Below are 13,384 nucleotides of genomic sequence, written 5' to 3' on the forward strand. Positions count from 1 at the left end.
TACAGACACACATTTTACATAATGTGAAAGCCTGTGAGATAGCAAAAAAAAAAATAAATCACAAGTCAAATTTACACGTATGCCCGGTCTCTCTATCACATCCTGTGTTCTCCTCGTAGACCTGTTTTCTGCACAGACTGGCTGTGGTAAAGCAATGTTTGATGCATACCCTGCAAACAACTGTTCTTTTAAAACACTGTAGGAAACCTTTTATTTTTTTTATTTTTAATACATGCACAGCGTAGAAAAGTAAAGGCGTACAAGAACACAGGGCCGACCTCTTCATGGACATGAAGTTATTTTGATGTATACTTAGACATCGTTTGTATTTATTTTTTCCATGACTCAGTAAAATAAAGAGGTATCACCTAGAACTCATTTGTGGACCATTAATACTGACTCAAATTAATCGCAGCAACCTTGAATTGAAGAGAAAACCAGGAATCAACTATGACTCTGTAATAGGGAGCAAATTGGGCAGACTGGATGGGCTTCATACTTTCTGTTTCTATCTGGTCCTAATGTGCATTGCCATTGGTACTATGGCTTAATTAGATGCCCAATACACACAAAAAAGGACAAGCTCAACCATTATCTTATCTGCCAACACCAACCTTCTGATTTGGGTTGCAGTCCTCAGCTGAATGCTGGTGAGTACGTTTCATTACTCAAGAATCCAGCAACTGAACTGGAAGTATGAAAGAGCAGGAGGAAACCACTGGGTCAAAAAAAAAACTAAAGATTTATACAAAGCATTGTTTGTCTGTTATTAAGACATTATAAGGTTTTTAAATTCAGTCATGCTATGATTAGACAGCATCTTTGGAACATAGTGTGGAAAGCTGCGGTGGGTCTGAAAAGGAGTACAGACAGCAACTACGTCCCCTCAGCCTTAACACTTAGCACAAGGTTCACAAGAGTTGTTGCTAAAGTTAAGGCTCTATTGCTCCCCTTCTCTCCCAGGAATAAGCCTCAATACCAAGGTGCCTCCCAGCCCTCTGCCCTGTAGCTAATGCTTAAGAGAGGAAAACAAAAGATTTTTCAAGAGAATTGGAGAGTTTCAGTTGACAATGGAAAGTAGCAGACATCTGTATACAGAAAACTGACTGACAGATGCAGTTACTGTCACAGCTCCAGTTTCCATCTGCACCCACACAAAAATAGCCCATTATACACAGCCAAGCTACACAGACCAAAAGGACAGGAATAAACACCTCAAACTATAACTGAATCCTAAAAAGAAAATATCACCTCAAAATCATATCCAAAAGTGCATCCTCAAAGCATCAAGGGAAAACATCTTAATACAAGGGAAAGAAAACCATGGTGTATATCACTTACAATCTGAAACTAGAAAACCTAAGAAAATCATAAGACCTACTACCACTACTACTGGAGGATGAATCACTGAAAGAAATATTCCCTGCACCCCCAGTTTTAGCCTTCTGACAACCACCAGGCCTGATTCAAAAACTTGTAAGGAGTTAGCGCCAAATAGAAGAAAACGATTAAAATAATCAAGTCTCTTGTCCTGTAGGTTTGTTTTATTAGATTGTGAGCTCCATTGAGCAGAGACTGTCTTTTTTTGTGTATTATTAATTTGTTTGTACAGCTCGGCGAATGTCATAGCACCATAGAGATGCTAAGTAGTAGTAGTAAGTCGCTATGATGCAAGCTGTGCCAGTACATATTACAGGACCCCACAGCTACCTTCATGGGAGAGACATTCAAAATAAAAGTTTCACATTCATGCATTTTTATGTGTGGTGTGTTCAAGAGCCAATGCAAAGAAACAAGCCAAAAATTCAGGGCAAACTTGGGAGCAGCCTAAGTGGTTAGAGCAGCAGGCTAAGAACAAGGAAAAGAAGGGTTCAAACCCCTACTGCTGCTCCTTGTGACCTTGGGCAAGTCACTTCAGCCTGCCTTGCCTCGGGTACAAGTTTGATTGTAAGCCTGAAACCGCATGAGCTGAACCAAGATAAATAGATCTTTAGACATTGCAGAGAAAACCAGAATGACAGTGCCGTAGGTCTCAAAAGAAGATTTATTCCCTTCATGGTCTCACAATCAGGGTGCTTAAAGGGAACTTATGCCTGTGTACACAAGAAGGAAAACATTTGAAATGAGGATGATCAAAAACTATGAAACAAACAGAAAAGGCCCTAATAAGGATATTGTCAGATACATTCCCTTTCAACAGTCTTATCAGCTCTATCAAGTCCACACCCTCCCCCTTCCCCTTACTGATCTGTAATCGCCTATGCAGTCAGCCTGATATCTAGATGACTCTGTACCAGTGTAACTGCATTGCTTCTTCTCTGAACTGATGGAGAGGATAGCTCTCAAAACTCATTACAGATGTACTGTGTTAGTCCAATAAAAACTTGTTTATTGACCCTTAATTCTACAAAAGATTTTTAGAAACGAATACTTGTCGCTTATCATAGAAGACAATGATTTTGGAATCTGTTCCCGCCTCTTGCATTTTTAATATACTACTATGGTGACAGTGGCCACAGGATGTTTTCAAAATGGAAAATATAGTACTAAGATAGACACAAAATAGATGTTTTTTTTATAGGACAAATTGAAAAATCATACATCCATACATATACAAAATAAAACAAAATTAATCCACATTGCTGGAAAGACCACGAGTATAGAGAGCCAAGAATAAAAAACTTATTACAAAAACGAAATGCAAAAAAATAAAACAAAGGTTTTATGTTGCACCTACTTTAAAAACCAGCAAAGAAAGAAAATGACTTTAGTAATAATTTGGGTCTCTAGACCAGAAACATGAACTAATAGCCTAGTGGTTAGAGCAGTGGACTATGAACCATGACACCAGGGTTCGAGTCCCGCTGTCACTCCTTGTGACCTTGGGCACGTCACTTTACCCTCCACTACCTTAGGTACAAACTTAGATTGTAAGCCCTTTGGGGATAGGGGGAATACCTACAGTACCTGAATGTAAACCGGTGTGATATCTTGATTGAATGTTGGTATATAAAAATAAATAAATAATGGGAGCTACTGCAACATTTTCCTGGGGCTATGCCAGTACAAAGAAAAAGTACTCCATTGATCAAGATAAAGATGTAGCAATGATCTAACAAATAATTTGACATTTACCTGGTGCCTTAAGGTCTTTCCATGTTACTGCAGGCATGACATTCTTGCAGGGATAGCACTGAAGCTCCCAGCCTGGAGGCAGCTGCATTCCCTTTTTCTGGTGTTTTAAATTAGCTTTATTGGTGAATATTTACAAATACAACAAAACAAAGTTATTATATCAAATAAGAACACGGTATAGAATAACAGTAATTCTCCTAAATTATTTGGGTCATGGTGCTATTGGAGACAGTTAGAGCAGCTGCATTACTGCCAGGCACATCCGAAGGACACTTTCTCACTATTTTGGGGGACCCGTTGAAATCTATTATAAGCCGCATATTCAAATAAATGACTAATTTATGTATTTATTTTACAATGCCAAATGATGTCCAAAATCCTAAACATGTTATAGTAAATTATTACATGGTTTATTTGCTGTTACATTCTTAACGGGGCTGTCCCCCCTGTTAAGAGCCCTAATAATATAAAGTTACTACTCAGGACAAAACAGAACCAGACATATAGAGTAAGCAATCACATTCCCCTCCATTCCCACCCACATCATTTGTCATTTTTCCCATAATCATGGCATTCATATAGGATATTCAGCAAATACACTGTGCATTTGTTTGACAGAGGAGCCTCTTTTAGCTGCTGATTGGCAGCAAATATTTGAAGAGGGTGTCAGAGCTCCTTGAGATTTCCCAGAAGGATTTAATCAATAAAGGCCAGACTGAAAGCAATACATTGGGAAGGGTTCCAGCTTGTATAGAGCTTAATGTAAGACTCTGACATCTCTTTTTCACAACCTGCAGGTGCTATATTTTGGTTCTGCTGCATTGTTAGATCTTGGCACTAAGGCTCAGGTCTTTGTGCTTGGTATCCCATTAATGCCCCAGATGACATGTTACAAAAAGGGTACCACATAGTGTTTTAATTATGGAGGTTACAATAAACAGATCCATTGAGGCTACAATGTGTTATGAACTTGGGTTCTTTGAAGAGCTGCATTTTCTGGTTGTTTCACAACTTGATGGGATGGAATGTTATTCTTTAAATGGATCTGTTGCTCTAATAGGTATTTCTTTAGCAGACAATTCACTGAGGTACATCGTGTGTCTTCATCCTGGCCAGTAATAAAAAAAATTAAAAGTACTAAAGTGTTGAACAGGTAGACAGGGCACTTGCCTCCATCATAATAATTCTGTGTCTCCAAAGTTCCTACATAATGTCCTCTGAACATCTTGCCCAAGCCGTGTACCGTCCTGTGGGTCAGACTCTGGGTTTGGTTGAATTTACCCTTTGTTAGGAGTCCAGCATCCAGGCAATTCAAACTGCCCTTGGAAGAACTGGAGCCCAAAGCACCAATTTCCATCCTCCTTTCTTCCTTCCCAACTTGCAAGTAACTGAGCGCTAACTTGACTGGTGCGATCCAGTGGCCATGAGAAGAGCAGCACGTACTTCTCTGAGGATCCCTTGTGTCCATTCTATTAGAATGGTTTCCAACAGCAGCCATTTACAGTTCCTTTTTTCAAGAGACTGACAGTAACACAACGAGTTGTGTGTATCAAGTATGCTCTTATTCCAAAGTTGGATTTTCTTCAGTGTTGTTGAGCTTTCTTGAAGTCTTTCTCCATTTTCTCCTAGGTGGTGGGGCAAACAAATTGGTTGGGCCATGGTAGAGATGTCCCATCTCTCTTTGTTTACAGCACTGAGTGGGAATGAGAGCCAGTGATGGGAATCGTGTCTTTTGACAGCTTCAGAGAAGTTATGGTAGTCTTACTGTGATTCAGAAATTTCCCTTTTACCTTCTCTCTGAATTCTTCTGACACATAGTAGTAGATGAAAGGGTCAACACAGTTATTGAAGGTACTCAAAGCCAGACAGACCATGTACACTACATATAAATCTGCATCATATATGAAACAATGCTCTGAATAGTGAATCAGGAGAATCAGGTTACTGGGTGTGAGAAGTGCAAGAATTATTACCAGGACCAGGACTGTGAGCTTAATGGCATAGGCATACTTCTCTCCACTGCTGATCAAAACTCGAAGTACAGCCATGTAGCAAAAAATAATGATCAACAATGGTATTAGGAAGCCAAACACAATCAAGCAGACAAAATAGTAGAAGAAAAACTCTGATTGCTCATGCCTTGGTAAAACATCATGGCACAGGGTGAGGTTAGAGCCATAGAGAGGATAGGATTGCGGGTAGATCATCAATGGTACTGTAAATATGACTGTAAGAAACCAGACTGCTGAGCACATGCACAGTGCAAATGTTTTGCTTCGGAATGACCTAGAGAAGAAGGGATGGACGACAGCCAGGTACCTGTCAATGCTGATACTCATCAGCAGGAGAACAGAGCAGTACATGTTCCCATAGAAAAAGCTGGTAAGGACACGGCAGGTCATCTCTCCAAACAACCAGTTGTTACCCAGGAAGTAGTATGAAATTTTAAAGGGCAACATTAAAATTAGTAGCAAGTCTGCTAGGGTGAGATTGATCAGGAAGATGGTAGAGGTCATCTTTTTCACTTTGGTAGCCAAAATCCAAAGAGCAAGTCCATTGGAAGGTAAGCCTATGAGAAACACCAAGCTGTAAAGTGAAGGTATGAGAACCACAGTGATGGTGCTGCTTAGAAGGTCTCGTGAGGACTGAGGGATGAAGATAAAGGTTGTGTTCCCTTTCATAATCTCTCCAGGTATAGCTCGGGGACAAAGTGTGTTTTCCAACGTGGTTGTTTGGTCGTCCATGTTCTCTTGAGAATACTCTGTCAAGGAGTCAGAAATTAACAAATTACCAGACTGACAGAAACTTTTGAGGTGGTGCGTTTGGTAGTAAAATTTAAGATCAGCTGAGAATGAGAACATGTTTTCTTAATAAATACACTACAAATAGAAAAACTAAACAGCTTCTGCAGCGAGTACTTCAGCCAATCACCACAGCATGCCATGAGCGTGTGTTTATTTGGCTATTACAACCCAAAAGGTTTTTATATTATAAGAGGGACCACTTACACTGATTTCAAGTGCTTTCTGATGGCATGTTGGGGAGTCAGTACAACCCAATAGAAAGGTTTTCCAAAAATACTTTACAATCACATATGCTATCCATTCAAGACAGAGTAAGTAAATACTGCTGGGCTGAATTATGTGCAGGCCACCCCGATTGCACAGAAACTATTTTGCAAAATGAAAATTAACAAACGTCCTGAACTGTTGTCAGAGGACTTTATTATTTCTTTTTGATTTCCCAGGTGGTTTCTAGGATTGGGATTTAAAACAAAAAATAATAATATAGTGACTAGGAAAAGTCGGCTGCTGACAACCTCAGATGATTTTCCAACAATAAGGACTTCAAGAAACATTTAAAAACTCACCTATTTACGCTTGCCTACAAATAATCCTCCATCCTTGCACCTTCTTTCTCCTTTCTTCTCTTGTATTTTAAAGTGCTGTATATATATTTATTTGTTCTATGTCAAGTTAAGTTTTAATTATGTATGTTCGATTTGCAAACTGCTTCGGCCTCCCCTCATTGATTAAGCGGTATATAAGAGTTTTAAAACAAAGAAATAAATACTTTGCTTTCTACCAGGTCCCAGAGGTACAGGGAACCCTAGTGGCCCACTCAGGATTACTCCGAATCAGTGGCAAAGTCTCACATTCATGCCAAGACTTCTCCTGAAGTATAGTCTAAGGTTCTGACCACCAGGCCATGTTCATGACCAGAAAACCCAGATTATGAGCAGTGTAGTTTTTCTAATCTCATCACAAATCATGCTACAGATTCCTGCCTCACCTCTAGCAAAGGCTCACACTATCTCAGCGCGAGTCAAACAAAAGCTGCTAGGTAAGGGCCCTCTCTTGGGGGCCGATGGAATGCCATGTGCAAGTCACTACGCATGGCTTAACCCGCAACTGGACGTGCGCCCATAACCCCCGATCCAATACAGGGATTAGTGCGTCCAAAGCACACGTCCAAATCACGCCTAGCTAATAGCGCTTATCACATGTAAATTCATGTAGATGAGGCAATTAGCTAATCCCTGTGATCCAATACATTTTCTGCACGGCCAATGCGCCCTTGCTATGTGGCAAATTTTACGCCAGCCCAGGGCTGGCGTCAGGGTATGACACACTCAAGGGCACATTGAAAAAAAAATAAAAATCCCGCTTTCTGTGATACCTCCTAATAATGTCGTTGCGATACTAAGTAGGAGGAACCAAATAAAGCAGTATTTAGGTTAAAAAAAAAAAAAGGTTGTGAAAAACAAATTCTGGACGCCTAATACACGCACAAGATATGTGGTCCAGGCCGAGTATATGCTCGTAGTGGGAGAAAGCAGATGCACCTAGATTGATGGTCTATTTTCCCAACCTGCTTGACAGTCACCTCTCCTGTGCGCCCCCATGCCGAGGAGGCGCTAGGGACCCACATTTGTCCCTAACGCCTCCTTTTTAGTGCGACCCCTCATTTGAATATTGGATCGTGCGCCCAGGAGAGGTGGCTGGGTACGCATTAGGAAAACGGGCGCTCAACTCCGAGTGCCCGTTCTCTGCACACAATTATTGCATCGGCCCCTTGGTGATTAGTAAAACAAAAGGGAGCATGAGGAGCAGCTCCAAAATGAGAGGTAGCCTGCTATCTTCTAATAAACCGATGGCTAAAGCAGTGCCAAGAAATAATGAAAGTAACATACAGAAGATTCGTGTATTATGGCTTCCTGAGGAGCCAGAACAGGGTGGGGATGCCAGTGGCTCCATTCTTTTCCTGGCAGGCTGATCCAATGTGCATTTTATCCCATTGCATAGTGAAAAGGTAATTCTGCTTTTCCTATGGACATCAGAACTACACAAGTGCATGGATGAAATGGGAAAAATCAGGAGCCAGGTCAGTCTGTCGGGGGAAAAAAAGTGGAGCCAGCTGACAATCCTAGAAGAGAGGGAGGTGAGAAAGGCCTTAGAGCAGATGACAGAAATAAATCAACGCTGCGGTTATAGGTCATCATGCATTGCATCAAACTGCAAATCAGAAATGCTTAAATCCAGCTGTCTGCCACATGCACCTACCCCTTCTCTTCACCTCACCGTACCTTAAGGCTCAGCGCAGCCACAGTGGAAAGGAGCATGAGCTGGCAAGTGTGCCAAGGATCTGCCTTATTCCACTGAAACAGGAAGTCTCTTCTGCAAAACGAATGATGGAGGCTTTCCGGGCGTGGGTGGTGGAAGGTAAGGAGAGGAGACTGTGCGTTGTAATATGCACCAGCACTTCCACAGGAGAAAAATGTATGTGTTTTACATATGTAACACCACATGTAGTAACATAAATACCTAATATACAAAATGTGAGTGAAAATTAAACATTAAAAAAAAAATATGTGTTTAATTTTGTGAGAATCAAATGTGGAGCTCCATCAATACAGTTTTTAACAGATGAAGTACTCCACCCCTTCTCATCATTCATTTATTTTTATTTAGTGTTTTTCTTATACCGACATTCATGACAGGCGTCACATCATGCCGGTTTACATTTAACAAGGGGTGAAAAAACCAAAGTGAGAATACAATAAACTTTAACAGGTGTGTGGTTAGAAAATTGCAGTTACAATAAAACAGGGAAGTGCACAACTGGGAGCAGAAAAAGAAAAAGGCAATCGGAATTTAACAGAGAGAACAATTATTTACAATGTTGAGGAATTTATGTTGTGATGGTAATTGTTAACAGTGTACTGGTGAAGTCTGATAGTAAATTATGCCAGTCTTTTAAATATTGCTTTGAAAGGGTGTTCCAAAAGATTTTAAAATGTGAATTCAGGTACTCCAACTGTCAGTCAATGAAGAATGGTATTTAACTTAGATTTTACTCAAAATCACTGTTCCTATATCAGAGACGATTTGACTGCACTGCAAGTCTCACTGCAGACTCGGAAAAGTGCTGCTGGCAATCTGGAGTTAACTACATAAAGATATCCTGGCTTTTGAATATGGACCTTATATATCTTCTTATGTAAAACTATATCTCTTTCTAAGAGACCATTTACCAAGTATCTCAAGCAAGTGATTGTTTTGATTAAATCAGCAGCAATTTCCTCTTACTCATTGCAAAAAAAAAAAAAAAAAATTTAAATAGGGGAAAGAGAAACATATTTCCACTGCTCTGTTTTTAATTTCTTTGGCCTAGATTTATCAATTTGCTATAATTTTTGCGAAAATAGCATCTGCGATAAAACCTGTCCCTTTTTTTTTTTAAATCACAATTTCAGGTGAAAGAGAGAGAGAGAGAGAGAGAGAGAGAGAGAGAGACTCTTTATAAGGCTCTCATAAAAGTAAACTATTTATACCACTGTAAGAGGGGCAACTAGTAACTCGGGGTGTGGTTTTGGTAGTGTGCTGTGTTTTGGGGGGGCAGTTTTACATGCACAGTCAGAGGTACGAACAGCACAGTAGACAGTGAATCACATCAAATCTTCACTGATGTCGACTAATATGTGTGCGTCTCTAGAGGTAAGCGCTCTCTCTCTCTCTCTCCCTCCCCCATGATAGCATGTGTTATGTTAAGCACCCCTCATTTTCATTTACTCCTCCCATGTGACTAAATTTTTCAAATTTGCATACACATCTCGCGATGCGTTCTCGCATGCGTTATGGGGTTATCACGGACGTTAGGGCCCCAACGCCTGCGATAACAACCTAATGCGATTTGATAAATGACCTCCTTTGTTCTTAAATCAGCCACAGCAAAGCAAAACAAGTTTTAACTAAGTGAATGGGCACCAAGATAATGCCACAAGGAGCCACAGTAGCAACTCTTCTTGGTGCTTACTCAACGTCTTGTCAGAGGCTCTTCCGCCAATCTAGGGATTTCTTGAAAAATTCTCATTGGTCGTGTGAACCATGTGACAAGACAAAGAGAAAGCACCAGGAAGGAGCAGGAAGACTGCAAGCCATCAGCAGAATTATTTGAAGATTGTTATTTATATTTATTTATAGCCTGCCTTATCCACAAAGGCTTAAGACGGTAGCAGTTTAGGCTGTTCCAGCTTTCTTTGTGGGTTTAGCCAGCCAGATCTGGACAGGCATTTACAATCCAGCCCTGAGGCATGCCGAATTGCATTCATAGCAAAAGGTGGAATAGCCCACACTGCTATGTAATGGGTGTAATTTAAAATATTCCATGATCATCGGGGGACAAGTTGATCTCGTTCTGGTTTTGCCCTCACTGCATCTATAAACTTGGATGTCAGCTTTTCTTAGACAAACTGCAACCCTTGTTGCAATTGGGAATGAAACCAAGACCCACTCAGCCTGTTCCTGTTACTCTAGAACCATCTGGTAACCCTGCAGAAGATACCGGGTTCTGCTGCTGGCGTTTCTTTTAGCCAGAACTCCTTAGCTCCAGTCAGAGTCCATTACCAAAAATGATTTGGTACCACTGCTTTCAATGAACTGCTCTAAAAACTGATTCAAGATGTAAATTCCAACTATTTTAAAAGAAGAAGAAAACTAAGCCCTGCTGCCTCTCTCATTTTCTTTGAGCATTTCATGCCAGGTAAATGGATTTTGCAACAGAACTTCCTAAAAAAAAACAACCCACTTCTTGTATTAGTGCCTAACTTGATTTGCCGATTTCCAATCTTCACAACAAAGTTGAGAGAAAACCTTGCAGTCTTCACATGCTTGCAGATTTGTCCCTGCCCTCCCCACATGCTTTCTTTTAAAGATTCTGCACCCATGCACACAAAACAAGGATCTCTAACTTACCATCATAGTCTTCAATTCCAAAGGAAACCCCAAGAATCACAAGAAGCAGAAATGTAGGAGACCGTGGCACAGGGCTAGAAGGAGCCATGTTGGAGAGGCTGCTGTGTTATCATTTACAGCTAACACAGGAAAGAAAAGACATTTATACCACTGATGACCCATTTCCTGCTCCATGTGCTTAACTGGAGGAAACACTTGGCCAAAGGCATTTTCCTGACTCAAATGTTGAGATTATTTTAGGGGAGGAAAAGGGCATCCGCATACCAGCAGGGGAGCTGCTAACTGCTTCTCGTCTCCCCAAAAAGAAACCAAAAGTCTCTTATGTTAGACTAAGAAAAAACAAAACAAGAATGCTTCCTTTATCACTTTCTCAGAAAATCTCTTTTCTCTATTTATTTAGTGAGGGTTTCTTAGAAAAAATGTTTAAAAATCAGCAACATTTTCTACGTGATGCTTTCCTACTCTGCTTCTTTTTTTGTAGATTGTTCATAGATCTTGGCTCACTTGTGCTCAAAGCAATTAAGCATGGTACACACTAAAATCTACTTTAAAATAAAAGACCATACACTTTTGGTTGAGGCCATGCGGCCCATCTCCAAGAGATCTCTTCTAGTAGCGCTGCTAGATTCTTTGCAAGCTGCAACCTTTGACTGAACCAACAGTGCATAGGGATATGCAGGAGAAAAAAATCCATTTTCATTTTTGTTTTGTTTTTGGGAGGTATTTTTTTTCACTAATTTTGTTTCATGGATTGTTTAATTTGTTTTCATTCATGACAAAAAAACGAACCAAACAATTAAAAAAAAAAAAAAAGCCCAAAAATTAAAACATGGCCTCCCAGGGCCTCCCGCCCACTTGACCTAAAAAATGCCAGAGCTAGGAGTCCCCTCAGCCCCCACTTACCAGGTCCAGTGGGGATCTGCTGCCTTCGGCCTAGGGCCCAGCCCGAAGCCTCGGCCTTGCATAAGCCAAGGGCATAGTAGGTCACCATGACCTCAGCCTACTCAAGGATGAGGTTTCAGCCTGACCTGGAGGCCGGGTCCGATGCCGGGGTCTCAGCCTGGTTCCAGGCCCAATGCTTAAACCTGACTCAGAGGCCAGGTCCCAACACCGGGGCCTTGGCCTAGGCCACGACCCATAACCATGCCTGACACACAACCCGGCCTGGAGGCCGGGTACTGATGTCGGGGCCTCAACCTGGACTCAGGCCCAATGCCGCAACCTGACCTGGAGGCCGGGTCCCAATGCCAGGGCCCAGTCTAGGCTGGGACCCAGACCCAGGCCTGATGCCGTGACCCAGCCTGGAGACTGGGTCCTGACACCAGGGCCTCAGCGTCAGACTGAGTCCAGACACTTGGGCCTTGGCCCAGGGTCAGGCCCAGGCCTCAGAGCTCTTCTTTCTTTGGCACTTGCAAACCAAATGTCGCCATCCACTGGGGTCGTGATGGAGTTAATATACTCCGGTGTATCCACCCCAGTGGATGGCGCTATTTTGATGTACGACAATGCCGTACACATTGTCGTGCACATTGCCTTACATCGAAATGGCGCCGTCCACTGGGATGAATGTGCATGAGTTAATTAACTCCAAGGCCAAGAACCAGGTGTCAGGCCTGGATCTGGGCCTAGGCCCATGCATTGGGACCTGGCCTTCGGGTCAGATCATGGCATCAGGCCTGGGTCCGTTCCAAGACTCCAGTGTTGGAACCTGGCCTCCAGGCTGGGTCGCAGAGTTGGGCCTGGGTCCGGGTCACAGCCCCAGCATTGGGACCTGGCCTTTGTCAGATACCCGACAGATAAGGTAAGAATTTTTTTTTTGTTGTTTTACTTTTTGGGGGGGTCTCAGTCAAGGCCTTGGCATCAGCCCATGCCTCCGCCAAGACCTCAGTGTCGTTCTCAGGTCTAGGCCACGATGCCTGCTTTGGCCTATGCCCTATGTGAGGCCCCAGCTTCCGGCATAGACCTGGGCGCAAATCATTAGTTTAAAACAGAACAAACGAATAAGATTTGTTTCATTCGGGGGGGGGGGGGGGGGCGATTCTTTTCGGGGTCCCCCAAATGAATCAAACTAGCTTTATTCATCACATTTTGAAGTTTCATTTTAAATGAATGTAAATCTCTACAGTGCAATCATTGAAGGATGACGACGTGCCTGAACTTTCAAGGTTATTAATTTGATGTGAGCCAACATGAGAGCCAACTCTTTCTTTTTTTATAAATACCCGTACTCTGTTCACGGAAATGGTTCTAGCACAGGGAATCTTAGAACATTAAGGTTTTGCTGTTCCATTTATCAAAATCCAAATGGAAGTGGTGAACAAGGAGGAGGAGCTATTAGAACCTTAAAGAACTTTTTTTTTTTTAAATCTCAGAATGTAACGGCAATTGTAAAGAAAATGTTTCAACACAATTTGAGCTTTCAATTGGGGATGTGCCTGAACATATTTTCATGCCATCATGTTGATTCAGATTCATGACATTTTTATCATTGCCTA

The 13,384-nt window shown here is 41.7% G+C and overlaps 1 protein-coding gene across 1 annotated transcript; it reads right to left on the reverse strand.

The window, feature by feature from the left end:
- Window positions 1-2,026: 2,026 nt before the first annotated feature.
- On the reverse strand, window positions 2,027-10,992 carry F2RL3 (F2R like thrombin or trypsin receptor 3). The gene is made up of 2 exons (XM_029614188.1): window positions 10,890-10,992; window positions 2,027-5,896 (listed from the first exon to the last, which is right to left on the reverse strand). The coding sequence occupies exons 1-2, from the start codon at window positions 10,975-10,977 to the stop codon at window positions 4,821-4,823; spliced, it is 1,164 nt and encodes a 387-aa protein (XP_029470048.1). The 5' UTR covers window positions 10,978-10,992; the 3' UTR covers window positions 2,027-4,820.
- Window positions 10,993-13,384: the final 2,392 nt, after the last annotated feature.

The sequence above is a fragment of the Rhinatrema bivittatum genome, chromosome 8 (genome assembly GCF_901001135.1).
Source record: "Rhinatrema bivittatum chromosome 8, aRhiBiv1.1, whole genome shotgun sequence".
Classification (NCBI taxonomy): domain Eukaryota; kingdom Metazoa; phylum Chordata; class Amphibia; order Gymnophiona; family Rhinatrematidae; genus Rhinatrema; species Rhinatrema bivittatum.

Excerpts from the sequence above, each read along its gene's own strand:
- F2RL3 (XM_029614188.1), bottom strand. The coding sequence starts at position 10,977 with ATGGCTCCTTCTAGCCCTGTGCCACGGTCTCCTACATTTCTGCTTCTT. Across the intron at positions 5,897-10,889 it reads TGGAATTGAAGACTATGATG|AGTATTCTCAAGAGAACATG; the intron begins GTAAGTTAGAGA and ends ACTCCTTGACAG.